The following is a 27187-nucleotide window of genomic DNA, read 5'->3' as shown; positions in this document are numbered from 1 at the left end:
CAACAAAAACAGATGAGAACTACAAGTTCATTTTCCCCAGACAAATTTTTTATTAAATAACAAACATTGTACGAAAACTTCCACAAAGTAGTGGCAAGAGTTAACACTTTAAAGGCTAAAATTTCTTCTTTACTTTGTAAAAGACACAATACAAAAGCAGGCAAGTCTTAGGAGTCACTAAAAACACAACATGCATGCTCTCACACAATCTTCGGGGCGTCGTCCACTGCGTGTCAGAAATACTGAACTGTCAGGCAGAAGGAGACAAAGTGCTGTACATGTGGAGGCAAACCGCACTGCTTAGAAATGCTCGTTCGTACGTTTAAAAACATTCTCCGTAAAATTCACAGTCTTGTGGGATTATCGTTTTGTGCTTCTTGTCTCTGCTGGATGTAGATGTCAAAAAAACTAAAAAAAATAAATAAAAAAAAACCTAAACCAAAATGAAAACAAAACATGAAGATTTTGTGCAATCTGGTTAACGTCAGGCAAACCTTTAGCGTAAGACATGAATGTGTGTAGGAACAAAACAAGTAGCTCAAAAAGTTGCATTATTCCAAGGAATAGTCTGTTATTTTGGGGAACTTCTGGATCTAACTTCATGCTGAGAGTTTGGCTTCAATGTCACCAGATCTCATTTAAAACTCAGTAAGCAGGACAAAGACCGGTGCCACCAAACATAAACACAGCAGTTGAAGTTTTGGGGGCTTGATATGCAGGAATCACTTCTCCATACTCTTTCACTTGGGCTTTTTATGCATTAAATTTAATGAAATATGTAAGGTAAATTTTTGTCACTGTCAGACCACTCCACATTTACAGGATGGTTGTTCCCTGTGATTCTCAGTCTTACATGCTGCCTACATGTAAAATTGCCAAATACTGTGTGTAACTGCATTATCACAGTCACAGCCTGCAGTGGCAATAAAAAGATTTCACATCAATGAAATGAAAAAGGTCCTAAATGTTTACATCAGCTTCAAAGTATCCCACCAACTTTGTGTGTTTTGTGCTTGGAGAAACCTATATAGTCACTATAAGATGACATTTGTGCTTTAAAACGATTTTGAATATTTCCTGCAGCGAAGGCAGAAGACAGGTTACATTTTAGCCTCATCTTGCAGGCTAACAGACTAAAAAAAGGTTAAAAAACACAAACAGGAGACGTTTGTCCGAGTGCTCTGTTCATGGCAAAGAAAAGCAAAGGAAAAAAAAGTGTGTGTGTTGTCATGACTCTCAGTATCACAGAGATGGTCACACTCAACACGTGCACGAAAGAGCAAACTGTGGGCTGACTGATTGTGGGATGTGCTGAGGGAGGACAGTTGGTGAAACATGTACTTGTTGCTCTTGTCAGCTGATTCTTGGTCATTCTCTTGGTCACGGCTTGGCAGCTGTGGTGACAGTTTGGTGTGGGGGGCCCTACCATAAGCAGATCACATACACTTTGCCCCCTCTGGAAGACACTGGAGCTGCTTCTCGATTATATTCCGAATATAGTTATACCTGCAAATATGAAGGCAGAGGAAGACCAAATCTGAGGATTTTTTAAAGAGCCAATAAAAACACGTGCACATCCACATTAGACTGGGGGCAGGTGGTGGGCTAAAAAATAGTTTAAAAATAGCTTGTAGGCCTCCACTTTTCATATTTATTGCAGCTCATAAAAGTTAAAGATGTTAAGATTATGTTTACTGAATGCCAGGACAGATTAAAAATGTATTTCTTATACCTTCTCCTGAGTTTCTGCACCTCTCTGTCCTCCTCTTCCTTTAGCTTGGTGATGAAACTCTGGAGGACAGGCATCTCAAACTTGATATACTGCGCCACCTTGTGGAAGCAAAGAGAATTTTAAGGCCAAATCCCAAAAGATAATTGAATATTGGAAACACAAGTGCAAATACTTGTGTGTATACTTTATGCGTTTTACAAGGAAAAAGTAACTGTAAAATAATTAACACATGTTCATTTATAGCTATGAAAAAAGAAAATGGTGATTTACATCATATGTGACTTCTTCTCCGAGATCTTCTTCCATGAGGAATATTTTGCAGACTTGCTCACACGGTCCCTGCATGATTCTCAGCAACATAGGATAGTCAGTCCGCTTCAGTTTCACTCGCTCTGAAACACCAGAACATACACGGAGTGATGGATTAATAACAATAACACATTTTATACACAATGTCCTCAATGTCCGCCTTTGAGCTACATGACACATATCCATATTTGTAATCCACATAGCCAATAGTTCATGAATAATTTAGCACTGACATTCAGACTTTACAGCTGGGTCTGATGCAAGAACTTAATCAAAAACAAACAGCAAGAGCACTCAGTTGTGTGTGGGGTAGTTTGCCATTTGTTACCGCAACATAATCTACAATCTCATCAAACATCTTCATCATCATTTTGAAAGCATCATTACTTTTCAGTTACACTTCTGCTAATTGCTGTTTGATTACTGACTGCAATGTGTTTCTTTCAGCTCAGAAAACCCAGTGAGTGAACAGAAATGGAATAATGACAACACCGATTCTGTGTTGAGTTTCCAAATATCATAGCCTCTAAAAAAAATTAAAAATAAATTATAAGCTTTATAGAGATTCAAAATGTTGATCCTGTTCATCTTGACGTAGCATTTTCAGCTACGAAGCTTTATAGAGAAGCTCTGTGTTGTAGCTTTAGTTCAGATTTGATTGCACCACCAGCAATAATGCAAAAACTTCCAACTTTAAAAGTAATAAAACTAAAAGTCTAAAAGTAGATGATAAAATCAGATAAAATAAAATTAGTGGACTGCGGCTAAAGTCTTAACTCACCTCCACTAGCATGGACCAGATAGAGTGCAAAATCATCTGGGCTGTTTTCGATTTTGAACTTGTTAAGGAGAACTCGTAGCACCTGCGGCGTGGTCATACAGCTGTTGATGCGAACGTTAGTCACCGACCCGTAAGCAGGCGTAAACACTGCTGTCTGAGGATGAAATGGAAAAACATTTTAAATATTAATATTTTAAATATTAATTTAGGTTCAGTTAAAATTGTTGAAGCTAAAACTTTTACTCTTTTCACTTTTAAACACATTTTCTCAAGAAAAATGTAACTATAACCTGTTCCCAAATCATTTGCTTTAAAGCGTCACATAAATGAACTAACCTAATGAATTTTATTTGATTATTCTGTAAGTTTTTAAAAGTTTTACTTTATGGTTGTAGAAGTGTCCGTTGATGGAGAATCGATGGCGTCGGATTTTCCTCTGGTCACTTGGCGACCTTCGCTGGCCTCTCCTTAAGACCCCGGCATCGCTCTTTGTCCTGAGGAGCTGAGCGGAGCTCTCACTGTCCTCTGTCAAATCAAATGTTGAACCACCTTAAATTACTGATTATTATTCAGTGTAGCCCTAAGCTAAGATCACAAAATAGTGAAAGAAAACCATAGTTTTAGAAATAAACATCACTTACACAGAACTGTAAACAAATTTTATCTTTCGCTTTAATGTGCAAATTTTATTTTTAATTAAAAATGTGTTTATAGCTAATTTCATTTCATCTTAATGCGGTCCAACTTTTTTTCGCCAAGATTCAGCCAGTTTAAAAACAAAATATTCTTAGTAAATGACTGATGTTTGAGGCTGCTTATTCGATCCTCATTATAGCCATCAGAGTAATGTACAGTTCAAATGAGTAAAACCAAAAGAACAGGTAGCAAAAAACTGAGAAACAGCTCAAAAAATCTATAAATACTGAAAGAAGTGTGAGCAAACACGTTCAAAATAAGATAAATCTATCTATCCATCCATCCGCTTATCCTTTTCAGAGTCACAGGGGGTGCAGGAGCATATCCCAGCTGTCATAGGGCAAGAGGCGGGGTACGCCCTGGACAGGTCGCCAGTCTGTCGCAGAGCTAATACACAGAGACAGACAACCATTCGCGCTTACATTCAATCCCGCATTCACACCTATGGGCAATTTAGACTAATTTACACCTTTGGGTTAATATTTTACTCTTACTTTATTGGTTATTTATAACCATGTAGATACAGCTTGAAATATTTAAAATCTAAATGACTGAAGTCTTAAAATACAAATGTATAAAACGGAAGTCCAAAATTTACCTTCTGCCTCCTCTTCAGTCACACCGTTGTCCTCTGGTTGGCTGTCAGGTGGCGTCACTTCCACTGTGGGTGAGCTCTGCTGAGCCTGTTGACCATCTGTGGTGGTGGGAGAACTTCAAACAGGGAACAGGAGAGAGTACATTTATGGGGTGAAGGAGAAGAACTGCAAACTGTCAAAACTGTAAACATACAGCTAAAAATATTTTTTCAGATAAAAACTGCACCTTCAAATGATAACTCCCATCATGTATTTATGACCATAAGCTGTAGTTTCTCAAAAAACTATTATCCTGATATTGATTTTAGTGTGGACTAACAGCCACTAGAATCTTGTAAAGCCATTAAGTTTAAGAGCAGTCCAGGTCTGCACAGCTGAACTAAAACTCCCTCCACACCATGTATGAATCTAGAGGGAGATCTCGATCAGTTTGTGAGATTTTCTTGAGAACACCAGTTTTTCTTTTTTCACTTTGGTATGTGTTTGTGATGCCATCAACATGCTGGTCTGTTCTGACTGTAGTGGTGAGTCTTATTATTAGGTTTCCTGTAGTAGCTGCCATTTTTAACCTCCTGTTTAACATACGTCATATCTGGGTTGGTTAGTTTCAACTTGTGACTGCTGTTCCTCTTTGCCAGTGCAGCTGTTCTTTTAGTTAGGAGTTGTGACAATGTTTCCTGTCATAATCAAGCAAATTTCTGAAGAATCTCACAGCAATTTGGGTACTTATGAGAGTTTTTGTTGTTGTTTTCATGTTAACATCCAAATGGCAGCTCTATGCCTGTGAGGCCTGCTATCCTCGGAGCAAGAATAGCTTCTTTTGATAAATGGGAGCGCTGAAAATGGCACTAAGAGCCTATTGACATGGACTGATTTGCAATAGCTTGGAGTACGATCCTCAATTAAACCAGAAGTGTGGCTTAAAAGATTCACTTTTGCTTATGGAAAGCTGCCAATTTGTATCTTATTTAGGAATTAAACTCCATTTACATGGATTTAAATCTCAAACCCTAATTACATACTTTTAAACATTAAATACCTGCTTGTCTTTCATTTGACAAACTAGATAAAATCTATATCTGCCCTCACTGACCTCTCTGTATCACCATTTCCGGTCACTGGGGTGTAACTGGATCTGTCTGGAGCTCTTACCCTTGACTGTCCAGATTGCAACCCGAGTGCCAAGACGTGGAGGAGGGGGGCGGCCGGATTCGCTCGTGGTCATCCTGCATCTGTAGCCTGATTGGTCGCCGGAGGCCCCAAAAGATATTCAGCAAGCCCTCAACAATCAGTTCCTCTTCTTCCTGTTGGAAGACACGAATACTGATGAATACACACAAACACACATATACAGTAAATACACACAGACTGGACAGTTGTTACTCCTTAGGGATATAGGGTGAAATTGGTGGGGTATATTATATTAATTATATTAAATATATTAAGAGCAAAAGTGAAAGCAGGGATGAAGCCTCGACACATTCAGGTTCTTCTGTTGAAATTTAAAACAATAAAATAAGATTAAACACATTCACTCACTCACTCTGCACTCACACTGTATGTGAGTACATACACACACAAACAGAGAGATGCAATTACTCACCTCTCTGTGCCGCAGCTGCAGATTCTGCCCTTCATAATAGAGGTTGTAAGTTTTAAGATGTGACAGGACTGTTGACCTGAAGACAGAAGTAGTTAAATCACTGGAAGGAAACAAAGTTTTAAGGAGATTCCCACTGATTTACCACCTCATAGTGCCTGCAGCTGTAATTCTGCATGCACCGTGCACTTTTAACAACACTAGATCAAATTTTGGGGATCTTTATTCATCCCAAAAATGCATAACATCATCACTAATGGAGTGACGCAAATATATCTGAAAACCAGTTGGTGCTAACATCAGTGGATACAGGTCACTGCACTGACAATATTTCTGGCACTTAATCACCACTTTGGTAATTTTGGATTTCACTTAGTTTCTGTGGTGGTGAGTTGAAGGCAGCTGAGAGATGAGCAAACAAAAAGAAAACTATTCTACAAAGTCTCATTCTATGCCACTGTGCAGGGGCAGGTTGTAATATAGCCATGTAGTAATATATCACCTCCTGTGTAATGCTGGTGCGGCCCTCCACAACATTCCTGATTCATTATGTGACCCTTTGGGAAAATGAACATCCAACTCCTGATTTATGAACTCTGTGAGTACTGTTTAGTGACTATTTGTGTTGTCTTTTGGTATAATTTCCTGAATTTTGGGGAAAATAAAGTATTCCTTACTATGCTGTTAATGTTAATGTCAGTAAGACCAAAAATAAAAAGAACTAATTAAAAAAAAAAAACCTTCATATATGTTTAGAGAAAGATAGGGCAGTCTCTGCTGCTGGATTAGTGTTATTGTGTACTTTATGCAGGGGCAGACTGAAATGTTAATTCCAACCCTGTTTAACCCTGAGATTCACAAACTGCCCAATCTCAAATCTGACAAAATTCTCTGACCCACCCAAACCTTAAATTACAATGTTGCCGTTTTCCCTGATTTTTCATCTTCTCACAGTTTTCTCCTAGAGGTTTATTCTCCATTAGCATTACTTGATAGCCACTACTACATTTAAGTTCTTTCCCACCAGATAAGAACCAGATGAGATCAGGATTAAAAGATTAAAAATAAGTCACAGAATTGAGATTAATGTGTAATTTTCAGATCCCGTCCTTTCTTTCATTAGCTCTCATTTCTTTTTTAATGTACAGACAGAGGAAGAAGAAAAGTGGGTGTAGCAGTTTCTTGGTGTAGTAAGATAAGAAGCATGTCTAAAGAGAAGCATTTAATGTCTGTTCTTGGTAAGGCTGAGATTCAGTTTCAATTGATGTTTTCTCATCAGCTTAATAAAGCCACCATTAAAAACTTTGGAAAAGACATTTATCTTTGGCTGTGTGAATAAAATGTTGATTTGGCTTTCTGTTGAGAGGTTTGGGGTTTCAGTAGATGCAAGTGTGTGATTTCCTGTCTCTGTGTTAACCCTGTGAGTGACTGGTAACATGATCTGTGTACTGCTGTTTATTATTCAGTCATCTTGGCAGGATATCGTGTCTTGTATGCTTATAGAAGTCAAATGTAATTTGACAATTAACTGACAAGCAGTTTCAGGACCAGGTGAAGTCCTGTTCCCTTAATATTTCAATGTCTCTATACTGAAACCCTAAATAGGAGTCTCACAATACAAGTGAATGTAGATGCAGGTAGGCGGAGTAACTGTAACTTTATGTTGTGGAGAAAAATAATTGTTAATAGTTTTCAGTGTGCATTATTTATCATTTTTATTAACTGATTGGTCAGACTTCAAAAGCCAAAGATCACACAGTTTGTTAGGTATTAGGGATACTTGTTGTCATAAATAAAGACCTAGATTTCAGATAATGAACACTGCAAACAGTTAACAGGCTGAAACCTTTAAAACCACAAACATCCCTATTTCACATCATCTTTTTTAAATTAATGGGTTTTTTTTAAACATACCAAAGATGAATAAAGGCTACTCATTTGTTTCCCTGTTGTCACTTACTGTGAATTTATAATCTGTATAAACATACTTATGTTTATATGAGAAACTGTGCGGGATGGAAGACTTACTTGCTGACGAACTTGTTCTCTCCGATCTGAACCCCGTACTGTGTATCATCCATTCTCAGTGAGCATGAGAGGAGCTGAGACACAAAGAAGGCACACAGAGTTAATGTCTCATGACTCCTCATGACCAGCAGCGAGCACAGAACAGAAGTGACAGAGTGACTGCAGGAAGAGGAGGAGGCAGAGCTGCAGACCGTAAACAATAACAAGAAGATGATATCTGCTTTCCTGGCAACTACTTCCCTTAAGATAGTTAAACCTCCACCACTGTGTCCCTGTACTAAATCAAAACATATACTATGCGAATGAGGGGAGCAGCTGCTCTCCTCATTCTCTTCTTCGTCTTACAATGTATTTTCTCTTTCCTGTGAGCTCTTTCACATAAACAAACGCTGCACATTTGCACATGCAGCTGTTTTAAATGGCACTCTGCCACCACCCTGCAGAGTTTTCCTTCCCTCTTCGCTGAGTGACAGAGTGTTTCTGTGTGAGTTTGGCAGGATAGAAACCTCCGGATGAAGGACAGGTGCAGGACACATGGACCACCTGCTGCTGCAAATTATTTCAGCTGCCTAAACATTCATCTCTGAGCATGCTACTGGCAAAACACATTATGTGCCTTCATCTGCCATATAGCACGCTTTTCTTTTCTTTTTGTTTTTCCTCAGAACATGAAGACCAAAAGTTAAAGATGCAACTGTTGCAGGGTTTTTCCTCAAAATAGGCCTTTGGAGTCAGAGGCACTTACCAAGATTAGTTTGCATGTAGATGAAGCAATGAATCGCCTTACTTAACACGAAATTGAGCATTTTGCTACCGTTTTAGCAATTTCATGAGCAAAAATACATTTTATGGTTGAGTAAATGTAACCCCACCTAACTCTTTGAGGTCTAAAATCAGTGATGACCTCTGGCCTAGCCCACAAAAGTTATTCCCCAAAATGAAAGTTCATGATAGTTACTTAACAAGCCCATGCTATAAGAAACATCTTTTTTTAAGTAATTAAAATAAGAATTCTTGGTTCTCTAACCAAACCCTGTGTTTTTGAGACAAGCAGAAAGGATATTTTGGAACAACTTTCAATGAAGAATGATAGTTTTTTTTAACCCTTGACCTTAATAATAATAATAACAAAAAATACATAATATGATTGCACAGGGTCATCAATGATGCTGACATAGACCTTAAAAACACATTTTCTTCTGGGGATTTTCCTCTATATGTAGAAAGACCTCTGCTTTGTCATGCAATGCGCGTGATTTTTTTCTAGACTGACATATTTCAATAAGTCACAACTGAACTGAAACAACATTTACTGCAGGTCTCAGCTTAGCCTCTGAAGAAAATGAATCCTATTGGTTTAAATGATCGCCTGTTTAAGGCAGATTGCAAAAAAAATAAATAAAAATGGTTAGACATTCATGATGACCTGACAATACAGCTTCAATATCTGTGTGACTTTACACTTAGATCTGTCATCAGGTCACAATTTATTCTTCACTCTTCAAGACACCTACACTGTGTTAGCTTTAAGTAACATTTAAATCCACACTATGCAACAGTGATGACCTACGAAATTACAGCTATACCTACAGCTGCTATTCCTCTGCTGTTTGTTTTGCATCCCTTGCTGTCTCTTGTTTTTCTACCCGTAAGATGATCAGGTCACTTTTGTGGCAGTCCCCAGAGACTCCTTGACAGTAGTCCTTGTTCTACTGCGGAGTGCCTTGGCGAGCTGGAGGCAGAGAGATGGTTCAAGTGGGTGAGCTAACTGAGACTACGAAGCAGAACAAGGACTACCAGCTACAATACAAGACGGTAGAGTTTGAATCCTTCCACTGGGTAAGCAATTCACTGGACACAGCTTATTACTGCTCCACTGTTATTTGCAACAAACTCTAAATTTGTATGATTCATGTATATTTAAAAAAAACGTGTCTAGCCTCCTTTCATATTCCTTTTAGAGCAACTGTGAGTGACCTGAGGTAGTCTGCAGGCTGATTCCAGCCCCAGGTGTGTACTTTACCCATACCTGCCGTAGACTTTTTTGTTTTGTGTTAACATTGAAGTAGTATTACTGCTAATTAGTTACAGTTAACCCTTGTTTACAGCATACTCCCCACAGTAGCGTTAAATACACTTGATTTACTGTAAACAGGCCGAAACACCCAAAACCATTTTGGACATTAGTTGAAAGGCCTCGGTTTAAACTACCTTCCTGTTACATAGCCAGTGTCTCTGTAACATAACAGCCAACAAAATATGAAATATTAAGAGAAATATATATATATTATAAGACAACAATGGATCTTACCGTCGTAAAGACTATGAGTTGTTGTTGAGTCACCAGAGAAGAAACTGCCTATGAGGAGAGGCAGCCAAAGTTATAGGCAGGTAGATTCTGTTTGTATCCTCAGGTGTCAGTGATCCAAGAGGGTCTTTTCTTCTGAACGTGACTGCGAACAGACAGGGAAGAGTGGGGACGTTAAAAGGAAGTGCTCCCCTTCCGTTAAATCACTTCCTCCTTTACTCAATCAGCCACACAGGAAGCCGACACAGGGCCTGACACAGCTTAAAACTTCCTCAATTCAAGCAGCACAAATGAATAATCCGCTTACACACACGTGGACGAGCCTCACCCTGTTATCAATCTTTAAACTCTTGGATCAGGCACATACTTCCACAGTTTAGTGTAAACAGAAGCAGCTTGAACACGCAGCGCTGATAAAATAAGATGGGGCTGTCAATCTCTGAAATAAAAAGCCTCAGTTAATGTGGGCAAATTAAATATTTAACGCCAATCAGCTCAGCCCAACGCCAGGGGCTATCAATATTTCATCACCTATATTAGCCCTGTCAAGAGCTCAAAAGCTAAGCACTGACCTACACAATGGAAGACATTAGCCTTTATTATCACGGTCAAAGGCAGCGGTCTGCGACGGACATGTGGCCAGCTGACAACACAAAAACAATGCCATAATTGTCTGAGATCAACGTGAACTTTATGCCAACTAAACTGGAATCTGATAACAAAATTGATCCTTCTTTCATGAGACTTCAAGCTCCAGAGAAAAAGATTGACTCAGACATGTCACTTTTAACGCTGCTGAGAGGGCAACATTAAAAATGTGAGCCATACTCACTGCTCATTCATGGTGAGACACCCATTTTGTTCTTTTCACTGTTATTTTAGAGCAGTGTCAATCATCTAATACGAGGCAACATATTATTTAATTCAGGGGTTGTAAATGAAAAACTAGATGAATACAAATGATCTTCTTTTGGCTGCTCTCTTTAGTGGTTGCCAAAGTGGATCAGATGCTTCCATCTCACCTTGCCTCTAGCATCCTCCTGTATCACACCTGCCTCTCTACATGTCCTCTTTCACTGCATCCATCTTCTCTGTGGTCTTTTCCTTCTGCCTGGCAGGCTCCATATTCACCTTCCTTTGTTCAGTGTATTCGCTCTCCCTCCTCTGCATGTCCAATCCATCTCAGCCTTACCTCTCCAACTTTGTCTCGACCTAAGCTGTCCTTCTGAAGTATCCAATTATAATGAATACATTATTAGAAATTAATACAGCATTGGTCAGTCATTGGGAGTGAGAGCATCTTCAACTCTTTTCAGGGTCACTCTCTACAAACTAATCATAGTACATCTCACTACCATCTTATAAACCCTCCCTTTCACTCTAATCACTCATCTCTACCCACTGTACCCTGGCTACACTCTCTTCTTCACCTTGGTACTGTCTGTCGCTTTAGATAATTGACCCCACTTCTACTATGAACAACACTTATTCTTTAGACATTTTATTTTTAGTTTACCTGGCACCTTACTCTTTTCATTTTGCTGAATTATGATAGCGATGGCTAAACTGATGCAAAAACTAATCTGCAGCTGGGCTTCAAATTCACTTTTACTATTGTAAAACTATTAGACTGTTATATTTTATCAACTTTATTATTACTTTAGTCTACTTTTAATGTGTTTCATTTGCACAAACAAAAAATGTGATTCAAAGTTTCAAAAGAGGACTAAAAATGTTTAACAGGTTTTTTTTTTCCTTTTTCGCTCCATTTCAAGTTATCAAAAAAAAAGTGAACAATTTATATTGTTTTAGTTTTAGAACTCCATAAATGTATCAAAACATATGACTGTAATGGAAATGCAAAGCTAAAGCTCTAAATAATCATAAGCAGCCCACTGCAGGGTACTCACGTATTTTTTTTAAATCAAAATAAGGCAGCTCTACAATAGCAGGCCATAACATGCTCAGAGACCAGATTTCGATGCAGTTACCCTGTTTAACTGAAACATCTCCAAACCATTGATCACTTTTGTCTGTTATAACAAGAGATTCTTGTGTTAGTACAGGGAGTGCAGAATTATTAGGCAAATGAGTATTTTGTCCACATCATCCTCTTCATGCATGTTGTCTTACTCCAAGCTGTATAGGCTCGAAAGCCTACTACCAATTAAGCATATTAGGTGATGTGCATCTCTGTAATGAGAAGGGGTGTGGTCTAATGACATCAACACCCTATATCAGGTGTGCATAATTATTAGGCAACTTCCTTTCCTTTGGCAAAATGGGTCAAAAGAAGGACTTGACAGGCTCAGAAAAGTCAAAAATAGTGAGATATCTTGCAGAGGGATGCAGCAGTCTCAAAATTGCAAAGCTTCTGAAGCGTGATCATCGAACAATCAAGCGTTTCATTCAAAATAGTCAACAGGGTCGCAAGAAGCGTGTGGAAAAACCAAGGCGCAAAATAACTGCCCATGAACTGAGAAAAGTCAAGCGTGCAGCTGCCAAGATGCCACTTGCCACCAGTTTGGCCATATTTCAGAGCTGCAACATCACTGGAGTGCCCAAAAGCACAAGGTGTGCAATACTCAGAGACATGGCCAAGGTAAGAAAGGCTGAAAGACGACCACCACTGAACAAGACACACAAGCTGAAACGTCAAGACTGGGCCAAGAAATATCTCAAGACTGATTTTTCTAAGGTTTTATGGACTGATGAAATGAGAGTGAGTCTTGATGGGCCAGATGGATGGGCCCGTGGCTGGATTGGTAAAGGGCAGAGAGCTCCAGTCCGACTCAGACGCCAGCAAGGTGGAGGTGGAGTACTGGTTTGGGCTGGTATCATCAAAGATGAGCTTGTGGGGCCTTTTCGGGTTGAGGATGGAGTCAAGCTCAACTCCCAGTCCTACTGCCAGTTTCTGGAAGACACCTTCTTCAAGCAGTGGTACAGGAAGAAGTCTGCATCCTTCAAGAAAAACATGATTTTCATGCAGGACAATGCTCCATCACACGCGTCCAAGTACTCCACAGCGTGGCTGGCAAGAAAGGGTATAAAAGAAGAAAAACTAATGACATGGCCTCCTTGTTCACCTGATCTGAACCCCATTGAGAACCTGTGGTCCATCATCAAATGTGAGATTTACAAGGAGGGAAAACAGTACACCTCTCTGAACAGTGTCTGGGAGGCTGTGGTTGCTGCTGCACGCAATGTTGATGGTGAACAGATCAAAACACTGACAGAATCCATGGATGGCAGGCTTTTGAGTGTCCTTGCAAAGAAAGGTGGCTATATTGGTCGCTGATTTGTTTTTGTTTTGTTTTTGAATGTCAGAAATGTATATTTGTGAATGTGGAGATGTTATATTGGTTTCACTGGTAAAAATAAATAATTGAAATGGGTATATATTTGTTTTTTGTTAAGTTGCCTAATAATTATGCACAGTAATAGTCACCTGCACACACAGATATCCCCCTAAAATAGCTAAAACTAAAAACAAACTAAAAACTACTTCCAAAAACATTCAGCTTTGATATTAATGAGTTTTTTGGGTTCATTGAGAACATTGTTGTTGTTCAATAATAAAATTATTCCTCAAAAATACAACTTGCCTAATAATTCTGCACTCCCTGTAGAAATGCTCTGCAGGATGGTGTGGCTGCAATAGCAGAACCAGCAGCATATAAATCTAGCCAGACTGACCCACGGCTGACCTAGTCCTGTTTCAGATCGGAGTGCTCTTCTGTGTCCAAATGTAGAGCTAATCGACCGTCTGAAATCCCCCCGTGCCTCATTACAACCTCAGTCAACCCGCAGCCTCTATCTACCCCCTCTTTCTATATATATTTATGTCTCATCATTTTTGTACCACAGTAACTCTGCTCTCCGCTGCTTTCTGTTCACAGTTTGCTGCTTCATGTTTCCTTGTGAAAGACTAGAGGCTATCTAACACACTATTACAAACCAGGATCACAACTTCCTCCATCCTCCCCCCGGCTTGTTTTCTGCCCTCTTGCCCTGCTCCCTCTGAACCTCCTCCGTCAATGTCTTTGGCTGAAATGCTCGATGAATAGCTCCTGTCCTCTTCCCCTGCCTTCAGCCTCCACGTTACCACTGCTCTGCCTTGCTATTGTCATTATTGTCATAGCAACACCAAAAACATCTGAGCTCCCGAAACTAGTTCACAACACTGAGCCAAAAATAGTGTGTGTATGTGTATGTGTATGTGTGTGTGTGTGTGTGTGTGTGTGTTCGTCTCTCCTGCTCCTTGTTAGGCTTACTGGGCTTGTCAAAAAAACAAAACAAAAAAAACAACACAGTGAAGCATGACTCGAATCCGAATATGGCTCCCAGATTCCAGATAAAGACGGAGCTTTTCTTCCTTTTCGGCAGATGGTAGAGCTAAAGATTATCAGCTGCTGGTTTGTTTCACATAAAGTCAATTAAATCTGGAAGAAATTCCCATCTCCGTCAATCAAAGCACACCCACTTTTTTGTGAAATAATGACGCCATGCAAAGTTTAACCATGCTACAAATATTTTCCTAGTTACAGTTCTTCAAAGTACATAGAGCTCGGTATAAATTTGGTGCTCTTTAATTTGGTGTAATTTTCCAGCACTCTGGTCTTTCGTAACTTCAAAAGTAGAGACAATGAAATTACATTTTCAGAGCTGAAACACACACTGACACTTTGTTCAAAACTTAAACCAAATTGCTTTTACGTCCACTTTAAACATCACAGTCTCACCAGCTCTGCACATCAATATCATCGGATACATCAGAGCTTCGACAGCCTCAATTTAATGTCTATTATGCAGTGCAGGGGTATCAAAAATATAACTTGTGGGCCCAAACCAGCAACCCAAGTGATCTGCTTTGGCAGAGAGGACGGCTCTGGAAAAAATTGCAAAGAGGGAAGGCAGAAATGTTAGAGTTTTACCTGAATTTTTTTTTTAGGTTTATGGTTTTCTTACTGATTTTCTATGGACTCTGATCACCACGTTCCTGCATGGATGCCCCTTCACTTCTCTTGTTCTCTGTCACTAATAGTCCATTTAATTGCTCCCCTTGAGGTTCAGAAAGTTAAGGTTTGCCATTGTTGTTCCAAGTGTCTTCAAAAGTGACACCACAATTATCACTGCACCTCCTGATTCTTGAACAAATGTGTGTGCGGCACTAGATTTTAATTATATATCAAAGCAGGAGCACAGAGGGAGACTGCGGCAGGAAAGATGGGATGTTAAAAGGAAAATAAATTAGTTTTCTGTTTCAGCCTAATCTGTTATAGAAGTTTGTTTTTTTAACCGCCCACATGTCATAATTTTGGATTACTATTTTAAAATTTGACTTATTATCTCAAATTTCTGAGAAAATAACTTTAAATGTCAAACAATGGCCTATTGTGTATGTGTGTGGGTATTTATCTAGTTATTGTTCGGGTGAAGACTGGGGCTGTGTTGTCATTGATTGTCACTGATCACATAAACATTGACTATTGCAAGGGCCGTAAACACCAGGCTAAAACTTTCCTAAGATGGTGTCAAAAAATAAATAAAAGCGTCCAGATGAACTGGCAGTCAAAGCATTTAAGATGTCAGAAAGGGCTATGGGAACTTGAAAAGACTATTTTGATATTTGTAATGGTCAAAATCTTAGAGAATAACTCAACACAAATCAGTAAGGGAAACCTTAAGTTGACTGGTACTAGCTACCAAAACTAAATATGGTCCAGTATTTGTGAAAACATTTAATTTTAATGTTTACATTGTGGTTTACGCTTACCTAACTTTGTGATCATTTTACGAATTCGTTGCTGCCTAACCTCTTCTTTTTCATCTTTAAAATCACCCAAAAGTTGAAATCAAACGTCAACAAAACACTTTAAAAACACCAGAAACCACCATGGTGGATGGATTTATTGCTGGTATATATTAAACTGCAGTTTACAATATACTGGCAAGTGAGTGCACATTAATATTCACTTTTTTTTGGCACTGCCTCTGTCTATCCGGCCCTATTTTCTTGTTATGTAACGCGTTTTAAGGACACATCTTTATGCACACTCTGGTAGAGACCCAGTGGGGTAGTCCTATCATTTGCTGTTCAAGATTTAGGCTAGGGCATCATGTTTGGTGCCCTGATGTTTCCTCACAAATGCCTCATATTCGAGGTCTTTAGTCTGTCTGTCCCCTGCGCTTTTAATAAATAAATAAATCTGCAAATCGTCCTGCATTTGATGCTGTCGAAACACTAAAACTTCATTTTTATACAGGCAACCAAAGAATCCATCTGCAGCCAGCCCGTATCGCCACATCTACCGCTCAGACACATCATCATGATCAGCCTACTCAGCCACACCGACCCCTCTGTCTGTTTCGTGCCGACTTTTGGAAGTCTTCTCACGGCTCACCTAACATAGGTCTCCTCGGTCCTTTTCTTTCGTCTTCCAGTCGTTTATCCAGTCGTTTCTGCTGAACTGAGCGTTAGCCGTTAAAACTCCTGGGACAAGTCGCTCGTTCTCCTGCCGTTGGACACAATCAGCGGGGCGCGTGCAGCAGTGCATCCAGAAGCTGGTAGGAGGAGAGCGCGAGAGGTCCATCTGTTGTGGCGGAGCTCGCGGCACAGCAGCGTCGCGGGGCCCCGGCAGGGAGCCAATCAGAGGGCGAGGCTGACGTGTCTTTGTTCGCGCTGCGTGAGGAGATGAATGAGAAGTGGACAACAATAGCAGAGCAGAAGGCAAGGACATTATTCAACAGAAACCCCAATTTAATGGAAGCACGACACAAAAGTACAATGTCCCACGTCAAACTCTGTCCACGCATGTGCAACTTCATGCTAGTTTATGGCTCTTATGGAAGATCAGATCTGCCAAAATACAATAAACTTTAAAAAAAAAAAGTATTTCATTATTTATTACTGTCCAAGTCAAAATTTCGAGTTATGCATCTCAAAATTTCAACTTACAAGTTTAAATGAGAAACTTACATTTTGAAAAAAATACTTTCAAATTTATTTTTTAAATAAATAATTTTGGTGTCAGAAACAAACTTCCATATTATGCTCCCTTTTATAAGAAGACTAAACATTTTGTTTTCTTTTCCCTTTTCCCTTAAAAAAGTACTGTTGTAGACTTGGTGTAACCTCTGGCGTCCTCGATCATCACAACATGGACATAACCCATTTCAACTTCTAGCCATCTTGATGATCTGAAAATCTTGTGGTCCACTGAAACATTTAATCCGAACTCCAATCATCATACAAACCTAAGAGGAAATTCTTCCTGTTTCATGTTTTCACTGATTCTCTTTGTCAGAGAAAACAGCCGGTTCACTCAGTCTTTGGCCTCTCTCCACACACTCTACACCATATGGCTGGTTTCAGCCTGATTTTAGTTTTAATGCAACTGATAAAACTACAAAAAACATGTCAGTTAAGTATTGTTTCCTTTTGGTTACAAAATTGGTACATTTTGGCTAAAGCCATTGTTCCCATTACTTGTCACGATTCATGAATTGGAACTCGAGTTGTTTTTTTTGTCCTCATTTAATCTGGAAATTGTTCCTTTGAATTTACAGCAATGAAAAGTGAAGGTAATTTTCCTTTGTTGTTTCAATTCATAATTGCAGTCTTTCTTAACTGACTTTCCCACCTTCTGCAAATTAAACTGTGACCGACACAGGAAAAACTGATTCTAGTTGTTTAAAATAATTCAACTCTTTACACTGAAAAGACCTTAAAAAAAAAAAAGAAAAGAAAAAAAGTTAAATTAAAATAGTGCTGACCAAAGCTCTGGTTAGAGCTACTCAAATATTCAAACATGTTACCTCTTCAATAAAATGAATTAAATATTTTTCATTTTAGTTTCAGTCATCTTTGTGGGAAACACAATTTAAAGAAAATGTTTCAAATCTCAGTACATTTTGATATTTTATGCTTTTCGACGTTAAAGACTGAAAGCTTTGTAGCTCATGGGACATCTCAGTCTAGAGATACTCTGTAGCTACATTACTGGCAAATGAGACAAGGGTCTGTCAGTGACCATGTGCATTGTGTCCAGGATCAGATTACTTAAAACTAGATTTTGACAGGCGGTGCCCTCTGTTGTTGTTGTTTTGTTTTGGGGGGGGGAGGGGAGAGAGACTCTGCAGCACTTTTAGCGCTGCCTGGTTTGTATTCCAGTCTCTGTAAACCCTAGAGATGACTCTGTGGTAAAATCCAGCAGTTTGAGAAATAATTAGATCAGCCTATCGGGTATCAACAACCATGCAACATCAAAAGTCACTTAAAATCACGCTCTGGTGCTTAGTTTGAACTTCAGCGGTGGTCTTGACGATGTCTACATGCTTAAATGTATTTAGTTGCTGCTGTGTGAGCGAAAAGGAGGAATGGTGACAATTTAAAAAAAAAAAAAAAAAAAGACAGAAGACCAAATTCATTCAGTAACATCTTATTAAATAGTTTTAGGGACAAAGAATAAAACATTTTGTTGCTACAATTAGTTTACACAATTTATATTCCAGAATGTTTAGCAAACTTTACTCCATTAAATATACATTTGTGTTTTTACATCTATTTAAAGTTTCTCAGCTTGTTCTTGGATTTATATTGGTAATGTGTTAACATGGACAGAAAACAATGTTAGAGTAAAAAAATACAATATGAAAAGATCATAAACAGGATTCCACCAAACCACAGATTTGAAATGGGGTTTAAATGTATTTACTTTTTAAATAAAAAGTACAAGAAAATGGTGCGCTTTCCAGCATGATTTAAGATTCAAAGTTATGATTCGTTTCTTACAAATATTTGCTTGCAAAAACATAAAAACTATGTATATAAAAAAAACATTTAAAAAGATAGAACACTTAATACACAGAAGTATAGTCTCCAGGTAATGACCCCTTCAAAATAACTGAAAGGGATTGATGTCTTTGTGTTACGCACCTTATGGTCACCTTTTTAAGAGCCATGTGAATGTAATTCAAACCAGAAACAATGTTTTTATTTTGTTTTTTACTGTAACTGGCTGCTTCTTTCACAGCTGTGCGAGAGGTGCATGTGTACTAAATCCTACAATAAGACAGGAGTACAATAATAAAAAACTGGAGGAAGCTGCCATGAGGCACAAAGACATCCCATGTTCATCTTCACATTAAGCGATAAGGCAGGTTTCACTCAGCTGCTTGATAAACAACAGGCTCTTAATAAAGGTGACCAACGGGTGTGTCCTCCTCCTGCATTCAGAAATGGTGACAATAAAAATTCCAGAGGAGAAAAACAAGGTACACCAATCACGAGGACACAGATGCATCTTCACTGCAGGGCCAAGAGTGTGCAAGGAGAGACTGATGTGATGGGAGAAGTGCTGGTTGCATGAACATGATATGACACAGAAAACAAGGTCACGAGTCGTGTGCATGCCAGAAATTTACTACAGCAAGGGCCAACCCCCCCAAAACTACCCTCTATCTCCGTGGAAGCTGCTTAAAAGTCTGACTTTGATCACTGCCAGCTCTTAGAGCTAGGTTACATAGTCACGACACATCAGCTGGAGTGCCAACAACACACTGCTTATTTTACCAACCACCTGGTAAAGTCCCTTTGCAAGTCAGCCAATAATTTAAACGAGGGAGATGAGGTTTTAGATTTACAGTTTTCGCACGTCAGTTATCTCTAACCCTGGGCTCTTTTGTGACATCATTACTCTGTTTTTTTTTTACCATCTACTCTGGATGGTCATTCAGTATTTTGGAAAAAATCAGTCTGCGACCTCGTAAGGAGTTTCAGTGGTATAGTCAACGCAAATTATATTACTGTAATTGCATATTTTATTTGACAAACAAATGGAAATCTATAAAAATGTCCCAACACCTTTAACCCTACCTAAAGAGTGATGCCCCTGTAGATATTAAGGGTCACATAATTAATAACTATGGTTTATTTTGGCGTAACAAAGTATGAGACATCACCAAATCAGAGCAGTACGTCATAAATGGAACTACAGCTGGACCTGTTTTAATTAGGTCATTAATGTTCACACCTCCTTTAAAGTCTTCAAAAGCACTGTAGTAATATTTCAGGTTTCCAGGTTAGTGCGTATGAAGTCATCTGGACCCCAGTCTTCTTGGCACCATTACATGTGCAAACAGTACTTCGTAGTAAAAAGGCCCTGATCTGTAAATTCTGAACTATCCAGTTCGACATTTAAAAGTTTTCATCTTTTGCTTTCAAATGCAACATGATAGAAATGGAATGAAATAGAAGCAGCTTTTATATTACGTCAGAAACAACCCTTTTAAAGCCTCTCTCGCCGGGTGACCTTCTAAAAGCACCGATTGGAGCTGGGGCGGAGGGCAGGAGTAGCTGTCAATCATTACCGGTCTTTACAGGGCTTCAACAAGTAAACTAAAACACACTAAAAATTCTGAAAGGGACGCATAAACCCGTTAGACTTTTTCTTTTTTAAAACCCCCCATAAATAAATAAATAAATAGCTTTAATAAGAGATAAAAATGGGGGAATCTGGAATGAGACTAAACTAATCACGTCTCTCAGTAGCAACAAATGTCAATGAAAAGTTTTGGTATATGGTAACAGAACAGCAGAAATACAAATAAAGAGCTTTGAGCGTTTTGGTTTTATAAAAATCTCAAGTGGGCTACTCTTTATTTCTATGCATCATTTTTTTTTTATATTGTTGCCAACTCTGTGGTATTTTTTTCAAAAGCTGCTCTTTATACATAGAAGCAGCAGAGGCACACAGTGTGGTCAGAAAAGAGTGGCTCTGTTTTTGGGGTGGGGGGCACGCCTGGGTTAATACCGTACAGACTGCAAATGCTTTGAAACTTAGTAGGAGATGAAAGAGAGCGCGTATTGATGACTGAGGGAGAGCAGGAATGTGAGAAAAAAGTCATGACCAGAGTTAAACAAGTAAACATTGATACGTCATGACTGTCTGGGAAAAAAAGAACCCCCCCAAACTGCCACACTGCACATGTGAGCAGATGAAGGGCACAAAAGAAAGAAACTGTTAGATTTATATACTCTATAGTCAGCAAAATACAATGTCCTTACCTCCCAGTACAATTATATAGCCTTTAGGTAAATCCTACCTTAATATACATCCACAGTGACCCCAAAACTGTGAGACAAGTCCCACACGGAGCTGTGCGAGAACACTTATTCTCATGTCATCATTCATCAGTTTCATATATACTCACACAAGGTCTCCCTGACAAGGCCACATGTTCGTGTTACTGTGCGCATTAATGCAGCTCTTATAAATCCTCTGCCGTCACCATGATGATAGAGGCATTATTGAAAGCTTGTCTCATTAGTTAAGAGCCAGCATGTAAAGTAAATAAAGGGTAGCAGATTTAAATTAAAACTTTAACAAGCATGTTCAGGAAAGGCAGAGTTTTGGTCCTGTTAACAACTGATGAATAATACTGACATAATCTAAATAAATGTAAACCGGTATGTTAGTGATTTTCTTTTCTGCCCAGTAATATGGGAGAGGTCTTCTGAATATTAGCACTTCATTATGAAATAATATGGGATGCGAGCCTCTTTAGCGTGAGCGTGTTTTACTGAAGAATCTGTGAAGTGACATTCTACTTTGAACTCAGGAAGGAGGTACTACAAAAATAAATCTCACAATCACTTCACATGGCTAAGGGGACCTTACAAACTACTTCCATCATTCTGCATGACCCCCTGTTGTGCAATGCAGTGCTCGTGCTAGATCTACAGTGGCTGCTGGTGTGTGCATGTGTGGTTGCATAACAAATCCAGAGGGGAACGATTCCTAACATGATGCTCAAGTCCCATATTTCAATCTACTGTGCTTTGAGAAGAATGTATGCAACATAATTTGGGCTGTCTCAGTTAGCAGCGATCACGAGTGAGTGAGCCATTAGACATTCAGCTCCGACTGCCTGACATCCATCTGTCTCCTCCTGGATTACTCCATGCACACATGCACACAAACAGACTGATCTCCACATGGTGACATCATTTATAGCATGCTGTGGCTTGCTATAGCATGCTTAAAATAGCATAGTGGGAAGTGACTGATACAAGCTATAGAAAATAAACGCATATAGTGACAGTGGTGGGGGGGGGGGGTGGTGCATCACATTTTCTTCCACACAATCCAGTGCCGCTTCTGTCCTCCACTCCCCCATTATGTTGACTTAGTGTACCATCCCTTGCTCCCCAAAATTCAACCATTTCAAGGTTTCTCCAGCCTGCTGGTTATACCCGACTCTCTCCCAGTGCTGCGCTGCCCTCCCCTCCCTTTGCCCCATCCCCGTGTCCCATTCTGTTCCTGCAGGCTCCCTGTAGCCGCCCCCAATGGTAGCCTGTGAACGTTGGGCTGATGGGGAAGTTCTTGAAGATTCGGTGTCTGCGGATGAAGTCCATTCCAAACGGCAGGTCGTAGGATCTCATCCCTTCCAGTTCTGCTGCACTAAGACCAGAACCGCGTTTCAGCTTCCTAATACCTCGTTCTTCAGGAGAACCTGAGGATAGAGAGAGATTAATAATGAGTGCCTTAAAGTTCACAATTAAAAGTCCAGGCTAACAAGGAACAAGTTCCACAAGTCTTCTGCTGCTGCTGTGACTTTCTGATGTTTGTGAAGATGGAAAGAAATTCGTAAGATGCGCCTCCGCCCATTCATCTTCAGTTGATTTTCCAGGTGGCAGCAGGTTACGCTCAGACGACTCTCTCAGCCATGTTTTCTTCCACCTTTCCCAGCATGACCTCTAGGATCAGACATACGACCACCCCCCACATGTAGTGCCTTGTACGATACCTGTACCTGCTTGGCAGTCACAGCCACATGTTATGATCGTGTTCCTTAAAAACTTTTTTGCACGCTCCAACAAACTACCATCACTTTCTCAAGCAGCAATAACTTAAAACACTATTAAATGTGAAAACATTCATTCTTGTTCAAACTAATGAAATTAAAAACCTTACCAGGGATGGTATTGTCCAAAATGAAGGCGACAGACCCTCCGACGAACATTGCAGTGGTGAGGAGCACATTTAGCACTTGGTCAATTTCAACAATGCCTGAGAAAGACAGAAGTCGTGAATGTAGTACAATTTGTTTTTGAAGTTACAGCACTGACACAAAGTTAAACTGATCTAATCTCTGGACTGGAGAAGTCACTGAACTTCTGATTGACAAACAACTACTTCCTGACCCACAGCACTCTCCTACTGTTACTGGTGCTCCTTGTAAAAGTGAAAATGAGTGACTGAAAGTTTGATTTCCCTTCCGTGCACTCACCGGTGACCAGTGGATTCTGTTTGAGGTAGTTCGGCAGCATCAGGCCAAAGAAGATCGAGAAGCCCAAGACAAAGAGGTTCCTGGAGGAGTTGAGGTCGACAAACTGCAGGTTGGACAGTCCCACTGCTGTAATCATACCAAACAGGGTGCAGAACAACGCTCCCAGGACTGGGTCAGGCAGAGAGGCAAAGAGGGCACTGAATTTACCCACGAGCCCCAGCAGCAGCATCATGGCAGCTCCATACTGGATTACACGCCTGCTGCCCACCTGGAGAACCAATTAAGACTTTTAAAACACCTTTTTAAATAAAGAGCAGGTAACATGAATACAGAAAAAGTAAATAAAGAATTAAAAAAAACCCCCAAAACATATAGTGTGTTACCTTTGTGATTCCCAGGACGCCTATATTTGGACTGGAGGAAGTAGAGCCATTTCCTGTCCCGAAAAGACCATCCAGCACACAGGAAATGCCTTCTATAAATATTCCCCTGCAGAGACAAAAAAACATCATAATTATAGTTCGGACCAGACAGTAAACTGCCTGGGCTGTTTGTGACAAACTACTGAAGTATGAGAGCAAATAAGGAGGTGGAAAAACAAAGGTTACCGGTTGATGGCGTGGATGGGAGGCGGAGGAGCACACGACAGCCGAGCGCAGGCGTAGTAATCTCCAATTGACTCGATGATGCTGGCCACCACAGCGCTCATCATACCGATCACACCTGCAGCCGTCACCGTGGGAACGCCCCACTGGACTGTAGAGGTAAAACATGCTGGTATTTTTATCCATCATCATGCTTAATGCCAACTTTAAACTTTCATATTATATTTCTATAGTCAGTCTACAGCATATATACAATTTGTAGACCTTCCTCTTCATTAAGACACTCACAGGGGTAGGGGATTTTGAACCATGGTGCTACTAAGAGGATCCCTTGACGTGCGTCTGTGCGGGCGTAGAAACCGTATTTGTCCTTATCTGGTGGGAAAACGTCGGTCACAGTGAAAATGAAACATAACAGCCACGACATGAGAATGGCCATTATGATCTGCATGAAAGAGAAAAGAAAAAGCTTATCAGACTTTTACATAACATCAAAAACATGAAGAAAAAACAACAACAACACCCTTTACCCTTTTTGTATATGTTTTTATTACTTCTCTCCAGCTATCTGTTTATATGCAGAGTATGTGAAAGAAATCATGACCTTTTGGGGTGTATGCATTAGTTCATTAAATTAAATTTGCCTTGGTTATACTTAGACCTGTTTATCCTAGAAGCTAATAAACTAATACATCAGGAGGTGAGTGTTTGGATCTTCTTTGGATACAGCTTTGTTCACATCATGCTGTCTGACTTCACATGTGGACTAACCATTCTACACATTTGGACTAGGAAAATAAAAATCATTTAATGATTAGTTTAAAAGCATTGCAGCATAAGACCTTAGGCCAATAAAAAGACATAAAAGTAATTTGAGATTGTTTCATGAAAAAGGTATAAATTAAATTAAGAGCAGCAAATAAATAATTTAACGGTGTTTTTAATCACTTCACCAGCAGGGGGAAGAAAGTGACTGATTTACAAAGTGCTCAGACAACCTGGGGAGAAGGACGTTTGCTCTGCTGAATAATTTGTGACTTACAAGAGAGAAAAATATTAATAATTGGAATGAAAGCAAAAAGTCTAGACACTGTTTGTATGCAGGCACTTACAGCATGTTGTGTACTTACAGGAAACATTTTGAAGACCTGGAGCCTATAGGATGTCCAGCCCTTCTTGGCTTTGTAGATGGGCAGAGGAAAGTGAACATTTCTGGCATACTGAGAGAAGAGCAGCACCAAGAAGATAGTCCTGCAGAGAGAACCAATCCTCCTAAGTTTAGTGGTGACATGTTATACCGCATATTCTCTGCATGACAACCAATTCTGCAAACATATTCCTTTAAGTCCTGCCTATGTCTGACAAGGACTCCAGAGGCTTAAGAGCCAATCAATTATCCTAACGGCCCAAGAAATTAGTTGCAATTACAGCCACAATACCTCAATCCCTGTGGGCGAGAGAAGAGGCCCTCGAGCTACAGTGTAAACAGCTATGACACAGCAGAAGCTGATGTCACACCACCTGAACGTCACATTATGAAGTGCATCATCCTTCATGAGTCAGCCCTCTGTAGCTTCACAGCCCACATGATCCAGGGTTAAGTGCTTCCTAGATTAAGTTTTAGTGTGGTCATCTTAGCCACTCAGGTCTGGCTTTAACTAGAGAAGACCCACCCACCTGTTGTTTCAACCCTCTGTCTGTGAGGGGCAGCCAATCAGAAGAAAGCTGTCTTAAAGGGAGAGACGCTAGGACAGATGGACTGAACCAAAGTCGAGTATGAGATAAATAGGGATATTTTATTTAAACTGTAAATCATGCAACGCTTCTATAGTAGAGTATAGGAATATAATTTATATGGAACTGGAAAGCACCACAATGTTACACCCCAGCTGTCAAAAAAAAAAAAAAAAGTTAAATGTACCTCTAAATGTATCATGATGAAAACATTTAAAAGGAAAACTATGTTGTTTCCATAACTGAAAACAAAGATTTTAAATTAAAAAATAAACAAAATTTAAAAAAAACCAACTTGCCAAGTAAGTCAAAATTTTGAATCATCTCAACTCAGACATACCTTGAACTTTTGAGATACTAACCCGAAATTTTGACTTACCAATGGCATGTTTCCCCCATAGACAAACAAACTCTAGATAGTGTCTTTTTAAAGACAGTGTTATTGAGGACACATTGGCGTGTCCATACTTACAGCATAGCAATACCCCAGTGTTTTCCAGCCCTCTCCCCTGCAGCCTGGAAACCAGACAAGCCGATGAGGGCCACGGTGGGAGTGATGGTCAGAGGTCCGATGTATTTCAGGAGCATCCCGGGGAGACCCAGCATGCCAATGCACACCTCAACCATGGATGACACAATGATGGCACCTTGGATCTGTCAAAACAAAAATAAATAATAAATAAATACATTTCTGTTCTGCAGAAACACGTGAGCTGACATTTATGTACACACACACACACACACACACACACACACACACACACACACACACACACACACACACACACACACACACACACACACTACCACACACACACACACACAACAGCACACACAAACAACACACACACACACACACACACACACACACACAGCACGTAGATGTGTGTATATATACATACCTACCTACCTACCAAGATTCATGCAAAATGAACATTTTCATAAATCAAAACACAAAGTAAGGTTTTGTACGTGAGGCTATTGTGAGACTGCTCACTGTCAGTTTGCTTAGTATTAACTAGGTCTGTTTACACTGTACTTGCACATATCAGTACTTAAGCATTAAATAAAAACCCTCAAATTTATGAATTAAAAGCAAACACTGTGATTGTATAGCACAAGGTAACAGAATCGGCAGCACTGACAGCGATAATCCTGTTTGCCTGGTCTTTCTGTTCTCCTCTGTCACATTTTATCAAACGTCTGTTCCTTCATTCAACAATCTGATTCAGTCTGATCGAGTTTCGCCTCATTCACGTGTCACATAACAAACAATTACTCAACCGGCTTACGCAAATGCAAAAGGTTAACGCAAATTAAGAGCATGTGTCACACAAACCCAAACCCTGCAGACATATAGAAAACAGTAATGTCTCTATTTTAGCAGCATATATACAATGTTCAACTTTTTAAACATCAGCTTAACAGACATACTTTTCAAATTTAGTTGTTCAAAAATGTGTTATTTAAGTGCAGTTCAACAACATTTAGAGAAAACCTGCAGT

At 39.6% G+C, this 27187-nt stretch overlaps 2 protein-coding genes across 11 annotated transcripts in view; both read right to left on the bottom strand.

The window, feature by feature from the left end:
- Positions 1–26: 26 nt before the first annotated feature.
- rassf2b (Ras association domain family member 2b) lies at positions 27–16823 on the bottom strand. The gene is made up of 11 exons (XM_005924359.3): positions 16455–16823; positions 10054–10195; positions 7743–7816; positions 5718–5793; positions 5267–5418; positions 4117–4229; positions 3205–3347; positions 2823–2976; positions 2003–2124; positions 1733–1830; positions 27–1506 (listed from the first exon to the last, which is right to left on the bottom strand). Exons 3-11 carry the CDS (start codon positions 7793–7795, stop codon positions 1437–1439), a joined length of 981 nt encoding a protein of 326 aa, XP_005924421.1. The 5' UTR covers positions 7796–7816; positions 10054–10195; positions 16455–16823; the 3' UTR covers positions 27–1436.
- Positions 16824–18475: 1652 nt separating this feature from the next.
- Positions 18476–27187, bottom strand: part of slc23a2 (solute carrier family 23 member 2) — a 39614-nt gene continuing 30902 nt past the window's right edge. For all 10 annotated transcript variants that reach the window (XM_005924351.3, XM_042220712.1, XM_005924353.3 and 7 more), the window contains 8 exons: positions 26155–26336; positions 25079–25199; positions 24237–24393; positions 23952–24099; positions 23727–23832; positions 23344–23611; positions 23028–23123; positions 18476–22566 (listed from right to left, as the gene is read on the bottom strand). In XM_005924351.3, coding sequence (XP_005924413.1) covers positions 22301–22566; positions 23028–23123; positions 23344–23611; positions 23727–23832; positions 23952–24099; positions 24237–24393; positions 25079–25199; positions 26155–26336 — 1344 coding nt within the window. In that variant the 3' untranslated portion in view covers positions 18476–22300. The remainder of the gene's footprint in view (positions 22567–23027; positions 23124–23343; positions 23612–23726; positions 23833–23951; positions 24100–24236; positions 24394–25078; positions 25200–26154; positions 26337–27187) is intronic.

Source organism: Haplochromis burtoni, unplaced genomic scaffold (assembly GCF_018398535.1).
Source record: "Haplochromis burtoni strain Fernald_Lab_line unplaced genomic scaffold, NCSU_Asbu1 Contig_54, whole genome shotgun sequence".
In the NCBI taxonomy this organism is placed as follows: domain Eukaryota; kingdom Metazoa; phylum Chordata; class Actinopteri; order Cichliformes; family Cichlidae; genus Haplochromis; species Haplochromis burtoni.
The sequence above is the reverse complement of the archived record's forward strand: the minus strand, read 5'-3'. Positions and strand labels throughout refer to the sequence as shown.

What these genes read in the sequence shown, in the direction of transcription:
- rassf2b (XM_005924359.3), bottom strand. Translation starts at nt 7,795, where the DNA reads ATGGATGATACACAGTACGGGGTTCAGATCGGAGAGAACAAGTTCGTC. An exon ending in TGCAGCTGCGGCACAGAGAG is followed by an intron (nt 5,419 to 5,717) that starts GTGAGTAATTGC and finishes GTCTTCCAACAG; the next exon opens with GAAGAAGAGGAACTGATTGT. An exon ending in TGCAATCTGGACAGTCAAGG is followed by an intron (nt 4,230 to 5,266) that starts GTAAGAGCTCCA and finishes CCCTGTTTGAAG; the next exon opens with TTCTCCCACCACCACAGATG.